We start from the raw sequence: 21,670 nt of genomic DNA, 5'->3' as shown, positions 1-21,670 counted from the left end.
GTCACTTCTCATGAGATTGGTTGCACTGTGGATTTGCAGCTTATTCCTGTGCGATTTGGAAAGAAAGAGTATTGTGCTAGTCTGGGCAGACTAGAGCAACAAATTCATAGACACTCATGTGTATAGGAAAGAGCTGTATATAAAAAAGTAACTGTACATTAAGAACTCATCCCAGCCCTGTCCAGATCAAGTCCCTAAGTTCGATATTAACCCATTTGTCTAGTACCAGTCTATAAACTCCTCTTCAGACTCACACAACACATGCAATGACGCCAAGGGCAGGAAGCTCACAGACCAGTGGTGGACAGTCTTGTGGATCCAGTGGTGGGAGATGCATCTCAGCACTGGCATGGGTCTCCACATGGCTCCTCCAGCTCCAGGGCTCTGACTCCATCAGTATAGCTCCACGTGACTTGTCAACAGGAATGTCTCCCAGGGAGTGAGTGAGTGCCCTCCTCCAGCAAGCTATTTATCCTCCCTGTGGTGCCTCCAAATGAGGTCATCAAGCTGCTACCTGATTGACGGGCTAGACTCCACCCCTCCACAAGTTGACACCAGATATGTCACTACCACAAGTACCAAGGGTGTAACACTCCACATCTACCTACCCTATCCCCTAAGTCCCTCCCGCTCGAGTATAGCAGCTTACAGTCAACATTGTTTGTGAAGAGTCTTCTCATGGTGCCATTTGGTGCCCTACTGACCACTTACTTGCAAACTGCAGTGGCCACTCAGCTCCGGCCGAAAGTCCACGTCCATGAGGATGGGCAGCAGTTCTGAGACAGTCACCTTGGTTAAGGGGGCTCTTCCCCACCCCCTGTCTCTTAAACTTTTCAAATTGTGAATTAGGTGGGGGGGGGGGGGTCCGCACACCAGAGCATCATTTTTGTATTCTACAGCTGTAACAATGTATCGGCCCGCTCGTTAACTTGCCATGCCCTTGACTCACTTTTCCATTTTCTGTTTGTTAGAGCTTGTCTCTCCTTAGCGGGTTGACCCTCTACTCTCACTGCCCCTCCTCCTCCTTCCCCTCCCACCAGGAATGGCCATCAAAGTGTGCTGCTTTGGGTCCGGTCACCTTTCTCTTACTCCTGGTCAACTAACGGTAGTCCCACGGGATACTTGTCCGCCTGTGGTGGGCCCAGCGTCACTCAACATCATGGCCTCCAGAGGGCTCCACAGCAAATCTTTCTGTTGTGATGTAAGTGAAGATTTGTAGAGTCGACCATAATCTCAGTGTTTCAGGATCCTTCGTCAGGATCCTTGACCCAGGCACAGTGCTCCTGCGCGTGGATTTGCCCTGCCCTCTCACAGCAGGGCGCTCTGCTGGGTGGCCCACCCTCCTGCTGTTGTGAGGTGTGCCTGATGGGGAGGGGTGAGCACACCTCTGCCCTGCACTCTGCCCCTTGTTCCCCGACGGCATTACCGCGTGCAAGGATCGCTGGGTCTATTCCCAGCGCGCTGAAGAGGCGCTGGCCCGCCTTCCACTGCGGCTGCGCAGTTGGTTCGACCCCTCCACCAGCCGTCCATGCCCCACCTGTCTCACCCGGCCTTCACCAGCATCCCTTGGGGTCGGACGGGGATATATATTGTCAGTGCTGATGGGAGGAGGCCTCTCGACCTCGTTTTGCCTCGCCTCTCTTGGGTCGGCCGGCGATTTCACGCCTTCTCTTCCTGCACCTCCCGGATGTCTTCTGTGGCGAACTGTCTGCTCCTGTCCTCGGCCCCATTTGATGATTCGCCTTTTTGTCCCACTGAGCTGCTGTTGTTTCCTGTAGAGGGCCGAGACGAGTCCTTCGTTGCCGATCCCAGCCCCAGTCTGGGTGCCTTTCCCTCGTCCCTGACGTCTTTGGAGCTCGTGCAGGTCTTTTTCTTAGGACGTCCAAGCATCAACTGTGTCTCCCGCTGCGGGCACATGTTCGGTGTCTGCGATAGTGTGTCTGGGCCATGGACCAAGACCCCACGTGTGTGTCCCTGTGTCTTCACGAGTGTGTGTGTGCGCGCGTGCTCAGAAACAACACTTTCAACTCTCCACCCCTGCTATTCCCGGGCAGTCCGTGCAGAGTCGACTTGTTAGGGCCCCCGTTCTAGTCGGGATCCATCCTTTGGCGTCGGCGGGATGGACACTGCACTCGCTCGAGAGACAGGAACTTCTCGAATCTGACCTGGATGCCAAGGGTTGGGATCTCTGTGCCTTTCATGAACAAAGGATGTTCCCCTCCACACGAAAAACGCCCGTGGCTAGGACTCGTCGCGGGTCCCCAGGTGGTACAGATGGTTCACCCACACTCACCGGAGCGTGAAGGTTTGAGCCCACCCAGAGGGGCCCGGAAGAAAGGCCTGGGAACCGACTTGCAGGGAACGGGCTCTGGAGACTGCGTGGAGCCCAGCTCAGCCCCGACTTGTGTACCCATCACAAGATGGGATTGACTGGACGGGCCAGTCCTTTCGTCACGCAGAGCAGGACACGGGAGCTGCACCGCAGTGACTGAAAAAGTACGCGGTCAAGCTGCCCTCAGTTCACTTCCTCCTCTGAGGCACCGACTGTCACGGCGGTGGGGTTTTTGAAGTCATTTGTAAATAAGCCACCCCGTTATGTGGAATGACGATGTTTGATCACACAGAGCAGCAACTGATGAGGGCCCCCCAACCTCCTCGGGGGTAAATTTCCCCAAGTCCATCTCTGAACGGAAGAAATGCTGCTGCTGCCGTGTCTAATTGCCACCAGCCAAGAAGGAGAACAATCAATGAGGCTCAACGTTTGTACAAGAGGCTTTTCCCCGCCCCTAGTAAAGCCTATTTGCATTTGCAGAAACATTTTCTATCCGGAAGGTAGTGTTGGCTGACACTGGAGATCAGTTGGCCAGAAGCTGGATGTGGGGCCAGGGGCCAGCCGTGAGCTGTCTGGCTCGCAGGGTGACTCAGGCTGATGAGTGCTGGCCGCTTGATTACCCTGGCAACAGGGGTCCAGGTCTCCATGGCAGCAAGAACCAGAGATCAAAACAGGAGCTCACGTGGGGTCACTGGAGGCTGCAGCAGCCAACTAGCACAGGTGTGTGTGTGTGTGTGTGTGTCTTAGGGCCTCAGGACAGCAAGTCTCACGGCCACAGGTGAGGATGCCACCATTCATCCAAAGCTGCCTTAATTGGTTCGTGAGCTGAGGTTGCCGGTGGAAGGTTGTGTTAGTCTGTGTGGACTAGGGAAACAAATCCAGAGATACTCATATGCATATAAGAATGAGCTTTATATAAAAGATCAATTGTATATTGAGAAAACATCCCAGCCCAGTCCAGATCAAGTCCGTAAGTCCAATATTATCCCATGTGTCTGATACCAGTCTATAAATTCCTCTTCAGACTCATGCAACACATGCGATGATGCCTAATGCAGGAAGATCACAGGCCACTGGGTGGGAAGTCTTGTGGATCCAGTGGTGATGGAAGTATCTCAATGCTGGCGTGGGTCTCCACGTGGCTTTTCTGGCTCCAGGGCTCAGGCTCCATCAGCATAGCTCCTGTGTCTTGTCAACAGGAATGTCTCACCGGAAGACAAGCAAGGAGAGTGTGTCTTGCCTCCATCAAGCTATTTATTCCCATGGTGCCTCCAACTGAGGCCATCGAGCTGACTGCCAGGCTAGACTCCACCCCTTCGCAAGTTGACAGGAGATTATGTAACTGCCACAAGGGTCTTCTGTTCCCGTGTTGAGGTGGGCAGAATGTTTATTGCCAGCTCTTTCTCTTCCGCAGGCATCGAGGAGGCGCCTTCTCATTTCCAACAGCGGTGTGGACTTACTCCCTTGTTCATTTATTTTAGCACTTGGTGGCTACCAGCTTTTCCTCCAACCTTTCCTCCCTTGACCTTTCATGGGTGACCTTTCGAGAGAGGGAGGATAATTACTGCTATGTGTGCGGCTCGGTGGGTGAATGGGGTCCAGTACAAAACCTGATGCCAGGTGAAGTAATTGATTCAGAGAAAAATAGCTGGGGGCTGCAAGATCTCTGGCCTGAGCCCAGACCCTACTGGCTTCTGTTGGCAGATTTGCAGAGAGAGAGAGAGAGAGAGAGAACATAAAGCCCTGACCCTGTGTTCCAGACCCAGCTCAGATTATGGTACTTAGAAGGGAGCACCGGTGTGGCCAAGGATGTGGAGAGGAATATGGGTCTAGTTCAGTGGTTCTCAACCTTCCTAAGGCTACAACCCTTTCATATAGTTCCTCATGTAGTAGTGATCCCTCAATCATAAAATTATTGTCGTTGCTACTCCGTCACTGTAATTTTGCTACTGTTATGAATCATCATGTAATGTCTGATAGGCAGGATGTATTTGCATTGTTACAAATTGAACATAAAGCATCGTGATTCATCACAAAAACAATGTCATTCTATATTGTGAAATATTTATTTCTAATGACAAATCAATGAAATGTTGTCTTGAAGCATGATGTAGCCTGGGTGACAGTCTTCACACTGGGTCCTTGTATGTGGGAGGATCTGCATGTGGGCAGACCCGCCTGGAGACGGATAGAGGAGCAGTGTCTCATTTCCTCAGACAGTCGGAAATAATGTGTTTTCCGATGGTCTTAGGCGACCCCTGCGAAAGGGTTGTTCGACCCCTAACGGGGTGGCACGCAACCCACAGGTTGAGAACTGCTGCTGGGCTAGAACATCCCAGACCCAAACATTCCCCAGTACAGATTGGGTCCAGTTTCTCCATTTCTCACAGCAGGGAACTGGTAGAGAAACGCCTAAGAGACATTCAGGTGAGGAGAGTACTGGCCTGGAGCCCAGTGCCCGGCCTCTCCGGGCAGTTCTGTGTGGCCCCGTGAGCTGCTGTACCTCTGCTTTTGACAGTGACAGCTGTAGCTGCCTTTGAGTGGGCCCCAACAAGTGGCAGCACCAGGCACGCTAGAATGAAACACAGCCTGGACCTTGTCCATGTGCCTACAACAACGATGGGGTACGCACCAGACCATTGAGAGCTACAGGGTCTACACTGGCTGACTCTTTGAGTCAGATCGCCAGTTCTTTCTTCCTGGTCTGAGCCGAGAATCTACACTGAAGCCCGTCCGGCATCCCAGCAACATCTAAACCTCCACTGATCGCCTGAGTGGGGTCTTCCAATGAAGGGCATGGGCAGGGAATCCAATGGCGGGAATTCTAGCAAGGAAACAATGCCGTTTCCCCTTCGTCATTTCTGGGTGAGGAAGAGAAGCCACGGTTCCTTAGCTCGGTCACCGGAGACTGTGGTGAGAGGTTCCTTGAGAGGTTGATGATTTTCTAGACTTGGTGCCTGTTTGTGGTAGTTATAGAATCTGTTGTCAATTTGAGAGGATTAAGAGTGAAGAAGTGGAGTTTAACCTGTCAGCCAGCTCCCAGCTTGATGAACTCATTTGGAGGTGCTGCAGAAATTAGTAGCTCGCCTGAGGTGGGACACGGGCTCACTCCCTGGGAGACATTGCAGCTGACAAGACACATGGAGCTAAGCTACTGCCCTGAGCTGGGGGAGCCACATGGAGACCCCTGCCAGCACTGAGATGCTTACAAGGCCACTGGATACACAGGACTTCCACCCACTGGCCTGTGATCTTCCTGCATTTGGCATCATTGCATGTGTTTCATGAGTCTGAAGAGGACTTTATAGATTGGTATCGGACATAGGGGCTAATATCAGACTTGGGGGAGTTGATCTGGCCCGGGCTGGGATGTTTTCTCAAATTCGGTTGCTCTTGTCTATAAATCCTTTTGTTACACACATGCGTGTCTATGGGTTTGTTTCTCTAGTCCACCCAGACTGACACTGCTGTAAGGGAGAAAGCGGTGGGGGCGGGAGTCAGAAAGGAATTCTTGACGGGCTTCAGAAAATGGCCCCAGGTCTCTGCCACCTCTTCTCCATATTAAACTCTTAGCCTTCTCTTCGTTGTCCGGCCGGGGAGGCTCCTTCCTGGCAGAGTGAGGCACATTCCTAACCATGCCCTACATGCGTGTGAACCGGAGCCGGCCACTCCAGCAAGGTGCCATCTCTTTCTCTGGTAGAGCAGCTGGGGGGCTCAGCTGCTGGCCTGTGGGTTAGCGGCTGAGCGCTTAACCAGTGCATCGCTGTACCTAAGGGCTGGGCGCAGCACCATTCGACCCCATAAGGTCGCTATTAGAATCTGCTCCATAGCAATGGGGATTTTTTTTTCATGGAGGCCGACGGCCATGTCCTGCCCTTGTGGAGCAGCTGGTGGGAATCTGTCAGTTAGTAGGCAAGCTCGTAACCTAGCAAACTGCACGGAGCAGGAGCAGCCACGGCCAAAGCTCTCCTCTCACCTCTCATCCTTGCATGCACTCAGCCTAAACAGTACCCTGGGTGTCCACACCCATCCCTGCTGTGTTTTCATTCCGGGAAAGGATGGAGGTCGCGGACAGACAGCTAACAGGCCCATCAGTGAAGCATCTAGTGTGTGTTGTCCGGGGAGGCCAGATACGCAGAGAATTCTCAGGGAAGTGACATGTGGGACCCCCACGTGTGTACGTTGGAGGCTGCCTTCATAGTTTTTGTTACAGACTACTCACAGGCAGCCGAAACAAGTTTGAACCAGGAGCTCTGTGAGAGAGAGGGAAGACGGGATACAGACTGGCCCCAGGTCCTGAATATGGACTGGGCTTTATCTCCTCCTGGGAGTGGAATTGGAGCCCTTTCCTCCTGTGCACCGCCATCCTGAGCGCCCGGTGGTGCTTGCTAAGGTCAGAGCGCCCTCTAGTGCTGCAAATGATTCAGACTCAGCAGGGAAAGGATGGGAAGCGCTTGAGATCTCATCCGGCTGCTCTCCTGGTTCTCAAAGCCCTTGCGGGAATAAACATCTCCTTGCTCCTTTTGTTTTAAGTGAATCTGTACCGGTTTCTATCCTAGCCTGGGCTAAGTTTTGGGGAGGTGGAAACAAATCGGGAAAAGAAACGCTAATAGCTTGATGCCTGACCCCAGCTGACTTTTCCAAACTTTTTTTTTTCCAACTACGAAAGTGAAACACAGATGCCTAGAGCAGGTAAACCAAGAATACAGATCCTTTACAACCCCTCCCCATACAGATGGTCTGTCTCTGTGAACATTTTCATACCTATAGTTAAACTCTTCTTTTTAGGCATATCCGCTCAAAGCGAGGAGCCCCGGTGGTGTAGTGATTATACACTGGGTCAGCAGTTTGAAACCGCCAACCGCCCTGCAGAAGAAAGACCAGGCTCTCTGCTCCCGGAAGGCATTACAGCCTCGGGAACTCCGGGGGCCGTTCTCCCCTGTGCTAGAGGGTTGCTGTGATTTGTAATCCGCTCTGGCAGAGTTTAGAGACCCCCGGGAAACACAAGACATTTACTATTGATGATAAGGTGACCTCTCCCCCTTAGGAACCCAGGTGGTACGGAGGTAAAACTTGTTTTTCCTTGTCGTGCTGAGCTACCTCCGTCACCGCCCTAGTTGTTGGGTGTTCTGGGGGGCCCATTGGGTGACTGACTGCATGTCAATGCAGAACTACCCAGCTCTGCCGGTGGGGTGGCTGTATAGAATTTTCATCAGAGTCCAGTGCCAACAATAGAATAGATGAATTGGATCTGCCAGTTTTTTGTTAAGTCCTTCGGTGTGTGTTGCCCATTCATTTGCCAAACAGACGTGTTTATCTTGATAGTGCAATCTTTTAAAGGAAGGTTTCATATCCCTGGCATTGGCATTCTTCGTTCCACGCTAGGAGTTGTGTATGCTGGTCTACATGCCTCGGGCGCAGTGGTTAAGCGTTGGGCTGCTAACTGCAACGTCAGCAGTTCAAAACCACCAGCCACTTTCTCCGCAGGAGAAAAGGCAGGGCTGTCTACTCCCGTAAAGAATTGCAGTCTTGGGAATTCCCAGGGGCAGTTCTGCCCGGTCCCTCTAGGTCGCTATGAGTTGGTTTCCACTCGATGGCAGTGAGACCCACGCCAGGGCTGAAATGCTTCCACCGCCACTGGATCCACAAGACTTTCCACCCACTGGCCTATGAGCTCCCTGCACTCGGCGTCATTGCATGTGTTGTGTGAGTCTGAAGAGGACTTTACAGACTGGTCTTAGACATATGGGCTAATATCAGACGTATGGACTTGATCTGGCCTGGGCTGGGATGTTTTCTCAATGTTTAATTGCTCTCGTCTATAAAGCTCTTTCTTAGACACATATGAGTGTCTCTATGAATTTGTTTCTGTAGACTACCCAGACTAACACACTCCTTGTAATGGAAATTCTTTTTTATTTCTACTCTACTCTCTCCCCTCCCCTGTCCACAGCATCTCTTCACATCTGTCATCCCATTTTCATCCGGCAGTTTTATTTCTCTCGCAGCTACAGGGGCGTATTATTTGTGGTCTTCCTCCATATACTTCTGTCATAGCTGATGGAGCCCGTAAACTTTGGAGAACTCGCAGAGGGCCCTACGGCAGCCATCACTTTCCAGCGAGACTATAGTCACCCAGAAACGAGCTTTTATGAGGTCAGCGCGGCTAATGGTTCCCACAGGCTCGGTGGAGTCCTTTCTCCTTTAACTCGTAAGTGCATTCTGGGTAGAATACCTTAGTTAGACTCTTGCCTGGTTGCCTGTCTGCTGTCTTTGGGACTTTGACGTACAGCCATCTATACTCAATCTTTTTCTTCTTGTATACATTTGACACGTGTGAGACAACATTATCAATAAAAGGGGTGGGAACAGAGAGGAAACGTGTGTGCGTGTGTGTGTGTGTGTGTGTGTGTGTGTGTGTGTGTATGAGTGTGTGTGTGTGAGTGAGTATGAGTGAGAGTGTGAGTGTGTATGTGAGTGTGAGTGAGTGTGAGTATGAGTGTGTGTGAGTGTGTGCGTGAGTGAGTGTGTGTGTGTGATGGTTTGCCAATGCTGCTGTAATAGAAATACTCCCCCGCTCATCTATGGCGCCTGCAGCCTCTGTGGGTGGTCTGATGGCTGCTGATAGCACCTCTCTCCTTTGCTCCTGACACCGGCAGCCTCGGGGTTGTCCATGCCCGCTTCTGTGTGCTGGTACGTGGAGCGCACCGCATCCTTGTCAGATGAATGTCGGATGTAGCCACTCTTCTGCTCCCGCTCGCCTCCAGGGCTGCAGCGACCAATGACGTAGTCTTTACAGTCTTACCTGTGCTTGGTCATGCCCCCTCGCTCCACCCACCTTGCTGAATACAAGTACCGGTATATCTCTGGTCTTGGATATACAGTACATTTATTTACAGTACTTAGTCTGCTATATTTTTTTTTATTTTCTTATTAATCTGGACCAGTGTTGACTATGCTTGCACAGAGCAGCCTGTGCCAGGGCTCATCATATACACGCTGCATTGTGTACGCACTGTGTTACTGCATGTGTTGCATTAGCGCTTCCCATACATATGCGGTAACCCACCGTGTGCAGTAACGCAGTACATGCAGTAACACAGTGCATAAATAACACAGCATGTGTATGATGAGCCCTAACACAGGCAGCTCTATACAAACAGTCACTTCATCACATTCTGGAATATTATCAGCCTACGTTGGGCCTCAAAGTATACACACTGCGTTGTGTACATGCGCTAAGGCAGCGTATGTAGTAATGCAGCACGTGCAGTATCGCAACGTGTATAGTTACTGTTGATACCATATTGTTTTTGTTGACCCTCTTTTCCATTTACAGAGCTAGTTTACTGTTTTTCTTTGAAATAAATATTCAAAAACATTTAACCTACTGATGCCTAAATTAATGTAATTGTATTGGTATCTATTTCTATTTTGAAATTTACCAGTAGCTGCTGGATTTCCTACCCTAGGCTTATACTGGAGTCAATAAGTTTTTCCAGTTTTTTAATGGTAAAATTATGTAGGTGCCTTGGTTTATAGTTGGCTCGGCTGATACTCAAGGATATACTGTACTCTTCTGTGGCCACCTTACTGTAACAAAAAGAAAACCCCTATTTCTGAACATACCCACAGGTAGTCACTAAAACCAACCCACTGTCATCGAATCCATTTCCAACCGTACAGTGATGTGTAGGACAGGTAGAACAGCCCCTTTGGGTTTCTGAAACTTTAAACTTTACAGGAGCAGACAGCCTCCTCTTTCTCCCATGGAATGGCTGGTGGGTTTAAACCACTGACCCCATGGTTAACAAGTTCAGTGGGTAACCCACCACACCACCATACGTAACATATAAGGTCTCTTTTGTTACAGATTTTGAGGGGAGATGGTTCAATCTGTAACAGTGTGGTATGGTTATCTGGATCATAGGAGATTGCAGCTCAATTGTGAGTGTTCAGAGCTCCCATGAGGATATGTCTGTGTTCACACACAACAGGATGTAAAGTCAGCTTCCATGCTAAGGCACCTCGTTGGCTAATTTTGGTTGCAAGAGTAAGTCAGTCTCCTTGTACTGAGGTTATAGAAAGTCTCACTTTGAAAAAGACCACTTTTATACCTGGATTTTTAAAAAAAGCTTCCTAGAAGCTAGTTCATGGAATCCAGACGACCCGGCATATGGAGTGAGCGCAGTCCAGTGCAGACCGGCTCCCCGGCAGCCAGGCTCACCAATCAGAAGCTGGGCTTTGACTCACGAGGCTGCCCTTACATTGGACTCACCTGCCTGAAGTCCACTCATTGATAAGTCTGCCATCCCTCCCCCACTGGGAAAGCACGGGCGCAGGACTATCACGTCCTGTCTGTCGAGTAGAATGCAGCGTTCACACAGCTGGTGCTGTTCAAGGTGGCAGATGGGGCCTCTCCGCCAAGCTAAGTTCTGACTCAGGGAGGCGTTTCATTCGGACTGGTCAGGGGCAGGCTATTGTAGGGGAATCTCACAGAGAGCCAGAGCTCACTCTCACTGCTTCTTTGTAAGGAAAGAGGATGGGAGGACCTGCCACCCCTGTCCCTCGTCTTTGTGGGCAGAGGGGTAACTGCTACATTTGCATCATGAACGAGTCCCTCGTCTCCCATGTTTTCACACCCTCTCTCTTCTGTGTTTCTTTCCCGTTTCTTCTTCCTGACCCACAGGCTTTGCAGTGCATGCTGGTCTCTCTCCAGGCAGAACTTGACATTCAGAGGTACTTGATGAAAATCGAATCATCTCAGCGAGTTAGTACTCTCTCTCCTCCTTTCTTGGTCTGCGTTGAGTGGCCCTGCGCTGCACACCTTTCCCCGGAGCTGTGTGTGGCTTCTAATCACTGTCGGCCACTAGGCCAGCCCACCTGCGCTTTCCCCCACTTACTCTGAGTCCCATCTCGAGCCGACCCAAGTCCCCGGCATACAGTGTTCTCAGACGTGGTGGGCCTTGTTTGATTTGTGCGAGTTGATATTGAGATGCACACTAATTGCATGTTTGCTTCGAAACATTTAATTCCCATACCATAGACGGGACGAATCCTCAGTAATACAACAGCAAAGCGGAATTCCTTGCATGATCATTTGAACAGGTGGGGGTGAGAGTGGATCTCTAACACAAGAACCCCTCGGGACGTGAAACAGAAACCTGCATGGTTCCAACCCAGTGGTTCTCAACCTGTGGGTCTCAACCCCTTTGGGGGTCGAACAACCCTTTCACAGGGGTCGCCCGATGCATCACAGGAGCAAAATGACAGTGATGAAGTAGCAACGAACATAATTTTATGCCTGGGGGTCACCACCACATGAGGAACTGTATGAAAGGGTTGTGGCGTTGGGAAGGTTGAGAACCACTGTAACCAATCCCAGGCACGTGTGACTCCTATTTTATCCACATCCAGGCCTTCCAGTCTTGGGTCCAGTTTGTTTTATTGGCCCATAGCCTGAGAATAGTAACGTTTGAAAGAAATCCACTCATCCACATTTTACTGCTACCTGCCCTTTCTAAGGGCTTCACACATGCTCTCTAACTTCTTCCGCTATGCTACGCCATGGTAAGTAGGTGTCCTATCATTCCCCTCTACAGTACGTGCAGAAACTGAGGCCCAGACCAGCCAGCTCACTTGTTTAAGGCACACAGCTAGCAAGGGGTGGCGTTGGGATTTGACTCCTGGCCGACTGGCCCTCAAGTCCATTTCCAGTAAGGCTTCTTTTGTCAGAGGCCAATACAGAACGCTAAAACCAGGAAGGAGCGGGAGACTAGCCGACACTTTGGCCAGGTGTTGAGTGGCGGTACCACCGGCACCTGCTCTGCAGAGCCACCCATGCCCTTCCTGTGCCCTCACGGCTGGGCCTCTTTCGCCTGCATGCGTCCCAAAAGTCTGGTGCTCAGCTGCATGGCCGGGAGTACACTGTGCTCCGGAACCACCCATGAGCCTGGCTCCCACGCTGGCTTCCATGACCTCTTGACCTCCTCACGTTCCCTTCCCTGCTTTCATCCCTTTGGAGGGTAATGAGCTCTAACGAAGAAGCCTCCCTCCCCTCAAAGGACCTCGGAGGAAAAGTGGGCGAGACGCCAGACATGCGGAAGAGAATCATGGCCACGCCCTCTGCTTCTCACCGACCTGTTCTTCGGAGAGAGATTGGCAGGCCTTTCTTCTGCGGTGCCTCTGGATGGGCATGGGTTTCCAACCTTTCCATTAGCCACTGCACATGCTGGCCTCCTGCCCCATCCAGGGACTCCTGCCCCCTACGTATGCTGGGCCATCCCAATTCTGGTGATCTGTTTACCTGTAAATACACACCCACCACCACCATCACCACCACTACCCAGGAATAGTTCATCATTGTCACATTTCTGTAATCCATGCAGAGTGGCGGCGCCGTTGTGATGTCTTGCGCGGGCACCGGTCACTGCGGAGAGGGAAAAAGACGGCACAGCCAGCTTCCTCTACAACCTTAGAGACTGGCGTCTGCTGTTCCCTTCTGCTTTCAGAACACACCTTTCACCTCGTGGTGTGGGGCGTTCCCTGTCATAAACCAACACCGCAGATTTGGCCCGTTCCCACTGCTTATATATGGGACCTAAGACAGGGGCCTTGGTGGCGTAGTGGTCACGGGTTTTGCTGCCAAACTGCAAAGGCAGCGATTCCAATCCACCAGCTGCTTCGTGGCAGAAAGGTCCGGCTTTCTACTCCTGTAAAGGGTGAGAGTGGGGCATGAAGCCAGAGTGGTTTGGTATGAAACCAACAACCGAACTTCTCAGCGTGCTTGCTTTCTGCTCCCCTCCTACCTGCCGATCAGTCCCCTGGTAGCTGCGGATTTTCTCGCATGACGTTTAACCTGTATAAACAGGTACAATGCCAGTGGTGTTTTGGGGGGGAGTGTGTTAGTTTGGGTTGGCTGGAGAAACAAATCCAGAGACACTCAGCACCCAGAAATTGTACGTTGTGAAAGCATCCCAGCCCAGTCCAGATCAAGTCCATAAGTCCGGTATTAGCCCATATGTCCGATAGCAGTCTGTAAATTCCTGTTCAGACTCACAGAGCACATGCAGTGACACCAGATTCAGGAAGATCGTAGGCCAGTGGGTGGAGAGTCTTGTGGATCCAGTGGTGGTGGAAGCATCTAAGCACGGGTGTGGGTCTCCACCTGGCTCCTCCAGCTCCAGGGCTCTGGCTCCATCAGCTTCGCTCCACTTGTCTTGTCAGCAGGAAAGACGAAGCAGAGAGAGTCTGTGTGCCTGGCCTCCAGTGAGCTATTTAACTCTGAGGTGCCTCCACTTGTGGTCATCAAGCTGCGACCTGACTGACAGGCTGGTCTACCCCTTGTCAAGTTGGCAGGAGATATGCAACTGCCACAAGGAGTAGCGTGAAGGCTAAGGTCGAAAACAGAAAGGATTTTTTCCTTCCCGTTTGGTAAATTTCAGGGTCTCTGCCGATGCCCACGTCTCTGTGTTCACGTCAGGAGCACATGGTAAGGGGTTCGTTGTGAGTCTCCCTGCCCACATAGGATTCCATGAGCCCCGAGACCTTCTGCGTGTAGGAGGGACAGGTGTCCTCCTGAACCACCCTCATGAGGAGGATCCTGCCCCTAGGATGGGCGAGGATCCCACAAGGCATGCAAATAGTTCATGTGCGTGGCTGCTAACCAAAGGGTGGAGGTTCCAGTCCACCCAGAGGGGCCTCAGAAAAAACAGGTTCCGAAAAGCCTTCCCCTGGAGCCCCCCTGGAGCACCTAGCCACTCTGACACATGCCGGACCACCGTGGGTCACGGTCAGTCAACTCCTTAGCAACTGGTTCTGGTCAGGGTAGGTAACCGCTTAGCGTTACTTCCAGTTTACAAATTGCTAGTGTGTGTCTGTCTGTCTGTCTCTCTCTCTCTCTCCAAGGACTTCCTAAGGATATCCATCTCATGCCGATTCCGGCTGCACCCATGTTATAAAAGTGCAGATAATGGAAGTGCACAGTGGCTTCTTGTGAGGTCACCCTGATGGTGGGTGGCAGGCTTGGAGTCTGCCCTGCAGAGAATGAGGTGATGGAACGGGGTACTTTCTCCTGCTTCCTCCTGTCCTGCTTACCCCCCATCCTTCTGGAGGAGGACTGGTGGGAAAGACCAGTTGCAGTTTAACAAAATGAATCAGGATGTTTTGACTTTGAGTTGAAAGGGGGCTCAGATTCTTATTTGAAAACGGGTGCAGTGAATTGGGGCAAGTTTTGTTGTTTGCTCTTGTTTTGGCCGTGTGTGTGTGTGTGTGTGTGTGTGTGTGTGTGTGTGTGTGTGTTGCGAGTTTGAAAGTTAACAACAAGCCAGAGTGCATAGTGAGAGTCTCGCCACAAGCCCTCAAGGTCTTGGAGGCCTGGGACACATCCAGTCTACCCTCAGCCAGCCACCTCCTTCTAAAGGGCGGTGTGCTGGGGACAGCTGGGTGCATGACAAGGACCACCTGCTCGCTGAGGATAGGGCCTACTGCTCCCTGCATACCTGCTTTTCCCTTGGGTTTCACAATGCTGCTGAGATTGAGGGGTGGCCCGCCCCCTGGGCCTGCGAGCCTCACAGCCTCTCTGGGAAGAAGCCCGGCTGCAGGGATGGGCTTAATGATGGCTTTTGTTCAGAGGCCTTTCAAAGTGCATCGTTAGCACCGGCTGTTATACCGCTTGTATTTTACTTGAAATTTCAAAGCCCGCAAGCAGGCCCCTTTCCTTTCATCACTGTAATAACAGCAAGCCTCACACAGACACCCTTCATGCGGAAGCCTTTTAAAGCGCAGTGCCTGGCTCTCAGGATTGTAAAGGCATCTGCCGCCAGGCCCTGGAATCTTCCCGGAAGGACTGGGGGAGCCAACGCCAGTTCAGTTGTGAGTTGATCATGTGTATACCTCTCGGAGAGAGAGACAGAGAATGAATGAGCAGATCGCTGATTGACTGAATGAATCCATCAAGGCCGTTTGTGAGAAAGAGGCATGGCCCTTACAGTGAAACATAAGGACCACAAGGTGAAACCTGGTAAGAGGAGGGCGCACTTTACCACCTAGAGTTACGTGGTTGCCTTGAACATGGAAGTCCGCTTCGAATTTGCTTGTGGTTTTTCTTGTTCTGTGTTCTGAAAGAAGTTGGTTGTTTGGGTTGGGCTTGGGGCCTGCACCGAAGGGACTTGACCTGACGTCACCGAGAGTCAGCCCAAAGGACGGGCAGCAGACTTCGTCTGGCCGCTTGTTTTCCCCGTTCCGTCGAGAGGAAAGCACAGCATGGACTAATAACTGCATGAGGGAAGCAGAGGATTAAATGGTGATTGCATGAAAGTGTGTCTGAAAGGGGGCTGGGGGCGGAGGGGGACCGAGTCACAGAGAGCCAGAATTGGAACTTGCTGATAGTCTATCTTTCTAACTTGATGGAAAGATGCTAACTAGAGATGATGGGAGGGAGAGCTGGTCCTTATCTCCTCTAAATAGCCTTATCTCAGTCTGCCTCCAGAGGACTCCGGGAGAGCCGAATCCAGAACGCTGTTTCTGAAAGGAGCCCATGTTCCGTGTCAGCTTGGATACGGGACGGGCAGGTGGTGGTGGGCTGCTAATCATAGACTGTGAAAAGGTTGGCCTGCTTTGGACTTGGGGATGGACCATATTTTAGGAACTGGGAAGGTTTTAGGAATCCCTCTAGTCAGAGCCAAAATTCTTAAATGTAGGGGGTGGGGAGTGGGGTGGAGGAGAATTGTAGTATCAGTACATTGTGAAGGGTTTGGAAAGTTAAAAAAAAAAATTTTTTTTTTGAGAATTTGTAGGCAAGTAATAACATTCCCTGGCAGTGTAGTGGGTTACAAGTTGCACTGCAAATGACAAGGTCTGCAGTTTGAAACCAGCAGCCACTCCGAGGATGAAAGATGAGGTTTTCTATTCCTTTAAGCGTTTCAGTCTTTAAAAACAAATAAAACTTTAAAAAAGAGTTTCAATAGTAAAAAATTAAAAATTAAGCAAAAAAGTTTCAGTCTTAAAAAAAAAATGAAAAGAGTTTGCGTCTGAGAAACCCCCAGGGGCAGTTCTAGTCAGTCCTGCAGGGTTACTAGCAGTCAGAATGGACCGGATGACAGCGAATGTGTTTGTCTGCATTTGCTGGCGTTCCACATGTTTCTGGAAGAACAGATGTGAGGGTCTTGAAGTGTGATGGTGTCAGAGCTACAGATGAAAGCCAGACCATTCCAAGGGTGAAGTTCATCATCTGTCTGTCCCAGATGGACCCCATGACTTTGACTCTTTTCTTCTCTCTCAAATGTATCCTTTCTGACATGGAGCCTTTGCAGAGCTGAATACTGCCAGTTTTCAAGCAGCACGAGACTGCGTCCATCCCCTCTCCCTGTGTTCTCCCCATGAATGTGCGCCCACTTCTCAGGGGGTCATGTCTCAGGACCAATCCTTTAACCTGGAGTCCAAGAGACGTGGGCATGGATACGGCCAATTCCCCATCCAAAGATCCTTGTAGACTGTAAATGCTTTCGTGATTGCCCTTTTAAAATCGTGTGTGTGTGTTTGAGAGATTTGTGGAAAAGAAGTAAAAGGTGTGTCATCCAGAATGAATCACCCAGAGAACATCCTTGCTGATGTTTGCATGCATTGCTCCATCTTTTGTGTTATTTTTAAAATCCCTAAAAATGCCTGAGTTACGACGGCAGAGCATTTTCCATGGTGGGACGTCATCTAAATGTGCCCACCAGCCTTTGGGGCTGTATCTAGACATGTATAAGTATTATCATAAATGCATTGCGAACAGATTTGCTCCTTGATGCTCCAATGGAGGAACTATCACTTTTTCTTACTATTGCCAAATAAAGCTAATAATTGGCTTCAGCAGTTAGTGAGAAGTTAGTTGTCGTCATATTTGGGAGGCTCTGCTCCCTGAGTAAGAGCCCTTGGGGGTACAGTTGTTATGTGTTGTTGGACTGCTGACTACGAGAGAGAGTTCCACCTTGTCCTACAGGGTTGCTATGAATTGGCATCTACTCAATGGCAACGAGTTTCTCTCTCTCTCTCTTTTTCCTCTCTCTCTCTTTCTCTCTCTGTCTGTATCTCTTGCTCGGGGTTATAGAGAGCCCCTGGGAGCATGCCTAGCTTCAATCTCATAACACTGTGCAAAGGCCTTTGATCTACCATGGCTGCCACCCGGGCAATTCCCTGAAGTTCATAGATGGGACGTGGGCATCTTTGTCAGCCCCTCCAACCTCGGGCGCCCAGTTTTGGCCATTCCAACCAAGCCAAACATCCATCCTCCCAGTTGGGATCACTTCTGACAGATGGAACCCAATTCTACACCACTTGAACGGTATCGCCACCAACAGCAACAAAAAAACCATCCTTCTGGCCCTGGAGAACCATCTTCCCCCTCTTCCTGCATAATCAGTGACCTTCCTTGGCATTCTTTCCAAGGAGATCTGTTCCTTTTCCCTTTGGCCACATGCCTTTTCCTTCTCTGTTAGGCCAGGTTGACTAGAGAAACAAATCCCGGGACACGCATATAAGTGTGAGAAAGAGCTGTATATCAAGAAGTCATTATAGATTCAGGAAACTATCCCAGCCCAGCCAACTCAAGTCCTTAAGTCCCTCTTTAAATTAATGCGGCCACGTGCAACAGTTCAGCATGCAGGAAGATCACAGGCCGGCGGGCACAGGGCTGCGAGGAAGCCTCACAGTGCTGGCGCAGATCTCAGCATGGATCGCCAACAGGAAGGTAAAAGCAGAAGGGAGGGAGGCTCCCAGCACCCTCCTTATGAGAAGGCCCCGCCCACAAGGAGCACCCCCAGGCTGTGACCTGATTGACAGGCTAGACTCCACCCCTACCCCATTAGTTATCAAGCTGATGTGAAGTTATGTAACTACCAAACTCTCTAAGCCCAATCTAGGGAAACTGCCTTCAGAGTGGCTTCTTCTCCACAACGACACAATTGACAACCCCCCAGAAGACTTGACATCACAGAGACTTAAGCGGTTTCTGGAGGTAATAATAGAATTCATATATGTTCAGGTGAAAGGTGGACAATGAATGAAGACCTGAGAGGAACCGGCGATGCTTTTGAATTCAGGTGTCCACAGAATCCCATTGAAGACACCCTGGACTGCCAGAAGATAAAACAAAGCACTCTTAGAAATATAACCAAAAGGCCCCTTAGAAATGAGGGTGGTGAGACTTTGTTTCCCCTACTTTGGACGACTTGTCCTAAGAGACTAGTCTTTGGGGAAGAGCATCATGCTTGGTGAAGTCAAAGGTCATTGGAAAAGAGGAAACACCCCACCCCCACCCCCGAGATGGATCTGCACAGTGGCTGCAACAAACCATGGGTTCAAAGGTAACAGTCGTGGGGATGGGGCAGGCCTGGACAGTGCTTTCTGTGGTGCATGGGGCTGCTATGAATCAAAACTGACTTGATGGTACCTGATAACACGCGCATATATATCATATAACTTACACACACATATGTAATAATACATATATCATCACTGCTCTAGAACAGGATAGAACCACTCCTGCTGGTTTCTGAGACTGCAACTCTTTACAGATAGAGTTACAAAATCTCGTCTTTCTCCCTCGGCGCAGCTGGTGGTTTCGAAATGGTAACCTTAACTGTAAGCAGTTGGCACCACCTAGATGGCGGTTGGGTTTCATTTGGGGATGGATACACCCATATTTAAGTCTCACGCCACCACAAGGTTAGACAGAGTAATAGCCTGCCAACAGATGCATCTGACACACGAGTATCTCTGTGGTGGGACTGGTCCTTAAATAAGGAAGGAGCATCCTTTGTCTGCACTGAGTCATCCTTGTCGTTTGTCCCTGGTCAAGCTAGCTGGCCCTCAAGGAGAGGACGTGGCTTGGTGACAGGGTGCTCAGGGCAGCATGGAGCTCACGGTGTGGGTGCCTGTGGCTGGCCCTCCACGCGCAGTACACAAACCGTGCTGCGTGCCAGGCCCCCCACACTCCCCATCTTGCTGATCTGATAATGAAATAATACACACGGTGAAGGGAAATGTGGAAACAGAAGACACGGTTGTACTTTGCTCAACTGCTGAATCGTCTGATTTTCCTCCAGACCAAACAGCGTTCTGTTTTCACAGGTGGAAATCATGAATAATGTCTAGGTGCCCTTTTGGTGGCAGGAGGAGGAAGAAGGGGTTGAAATATTACCCTTGAAGAAACAGGGTGTAAACTGACTTTCTCAAGGAGAGTCCATCCAAACCCTTCAGAGAATGTTTTCCTCTGGTCTATGTGAGGGAAGGTAAATACTATTTTCAGAGCTCAACTTAAGTTGGAGGAGATTTAAGAGCATCTCACATGCACAGCTTGAGGATGGCATTGAAACAGAAAATCTGTACCCGGACGTCCATTTATTTCATTGCCAGACCTTGTTCCCACAAGGCCCCGTTGCTGGAAACCCGGCACATGTCCACTGCCTGCTCACATGTGGGACCTGGGAGCACAGCACCCAAACCCCAGACCAAACCCTGCCATGGAGCTGACTCAGTGCATGGCGACGCCGTGAGACAGAGCAGGCCTGCCCTGTGGGTTCCGGGGCTGTAACTCCCGATGAGAGTAGAAAGCTTTGCCTTTCTCCCGGGAAGTGGCTGGTGGTTTCGAACTGCTGACCTTGCAGTTAGCAGCTCAGTGCATAGCCTCTACACCGTCGGGGCTCACAGACCCACGATAAAACACTCTGTGTCTTTGTGGGTGCTTGACTGTCCTCTTAACTAGCATCAGGAGCCTTTAGTCAACAAAATAGAAGCTAGTTTAATCCTCTCGGGCCACTTCTCTGAGTCTTTCATGCCAGTCTTGCCCCGAAGTGACAGAATTGTCATAACACCGACTACAGTCTCCTCGCCCCCACCCCCACCTGCCAGTCAATCTCTCCCCTCACTGGGGGTCCTCAGTCCACACCCCAGAACCGCCATCCTCTGAGAGAGGGTGTGGAAGATACTGGCTCAGGCTTTGGTTTTGCTGGCCATCAGACACACACACACACACACACACTGACGTTGTGGGAGGTGACCCATGAGCCGTGCAGAGAGCAGGCCCACTGCTCCACAAGGGATGGGCGCAGCCAAGAATGTAGGTGTGACAAGGCCTGCCGGGAAAGGACCTTGGCTGAGGCCGCAAGGCCAGGAGGCCAGGGAGTGGACGGCCTGTGGGAGCCTGTAGTCTGTTTTCCCGTCCCAGCCACCAACTCAGCACAGGCGTTAGCCTTTGTGTCAGTCCCGGTTGACTGGAGAAACAGATTCATAGACACTCATGTGTGTGTCATACACAACTTTAGATCAAAGTAATTGTATGTTAAGAAACAACCCAGTCCAGTCCAGATCAAGTCCATAAGTCCAATATTAAGACGTATGTCCAATACCAGTCTATAATTTCCTCTTTACACTCACACAACACATTGCAATGATGCCGAATGCAGGAAGATCACAGGGCACTGGGTGGAAAGTCTTGTGGATCCAGTGGTGGTGGAAGCATCTCAGCGCTGGTGTGGGTCTCCACGTGGCTCCCCCAGCTCCAGGGCTTTGCTTCCATCAGTGTAGTTCCGTGTGTCTTATTAGCGGGAAGACAAAGCGGAGCGTGTGTGTCCTCCGAGCTGCTGAGTTGACCTCCGTAGGTGAGAACCCCTGTGCTCTGGCTGCCACTGTGCTCCCCGGGGCTTTCCCTGTCTCACGGGTCAGAAATGCATCACCAGGTCTTTCTTCCGAGGTGCCTCTGGGTAGACGCAAACCTTTTAGTGTGGAAACCGCCTTACACCGCCCAAGGACTTCCACAGAAACCATTTCTTAATTGCCCCTGCAGCCACTGCGCAGTAGAGTAGGGGTCTACGTAGGAAAAAACGGGAAGCCCCTGGAGGATCCTGAGCTTCCAGTATTTTCTCCCTGGACCAGCAACAGGGGCCCTGAGCAACTCAGGATGCTCTCTCCACTTGAAGTCAGAGGCTTGTGAGGTTTCGGTTGGACAAACTCCCCAGTGCGAGCCATGGCTCCATGCGTCAGAAACGTCGTGATGAAATGCCCCCTGAAGGTTAGGACTGAGCCACTCTGCATGAATTTGCACGTGGAGCGCTTCCTTGCTGTCCCGAATTCTTGGTGACAAATCAGGCATGCATTAGGATGATGTCAAGTGAACATGACTTGGCAGGAAGTGGATGCACACCCCAGCTCACCAGGTGCTACCCCCTGTTCTGGGCAGCATGTTATGTGAAGCGAGGTTTCACGTCTGCTTCCTGGGCCCCTACCTTTCACGGCGGAGAGCTTTAAAGAACAGCCATGCTTCCTGCCCTCGGGTCGTTTGGTTTCAGTCTCCAA

At 50.9% G+C, this 21,670-nt stretch overlaps 1 protein-coding gene across 2 annotated transcripts in view; it reads left to right on the top strand.

Annotated features, from left to right (window-relative positions):
- Positions 1–21,670, top strand: part of KIAA1217 (KIAA1217 ortholog) — a 384,056-nt gene that overhangs the window by 155,887 nt on the left and 206,499 nt on the right. The window contains exon 3 of one of the 2 annotated variants that reach the window (XM_045283522.1): positions 11,022–11,102. The exons of the other annotated variant lie outside the window; for it this stretch is intronic. Coding sequence (XP_045139457.1) covers positions 11,022–11,102 — 81 coding nt within the window. The remainder of the gene's footprint in view (positions 1–11,021; positions 11,103–21,670) is intronic. 2 annotated transcript variants of the gene reach the window in all.

The sequence above is a fragment of the Echinops telfairi genome, unplaced genomic scaffold (genome assembly GCF_000313985.2).
Source record: "Echinops telfairi isolate 266 unplaced genomic scaffold, ASM31398v2 ScPeMD7_7461;HRSCAF=8499, whole genome shotgun sequence".
Classification (NCBI taxonomy): domain Eukaryota; kingdom Metazoa; phylum Chordata; class Mammalia; order Afrosoricida; family Tenrecidae; genus Echinops; species Echinops telfairi.
This window is presented reverse-complemented; position numbering and strand designations above follow the sequence as displayed.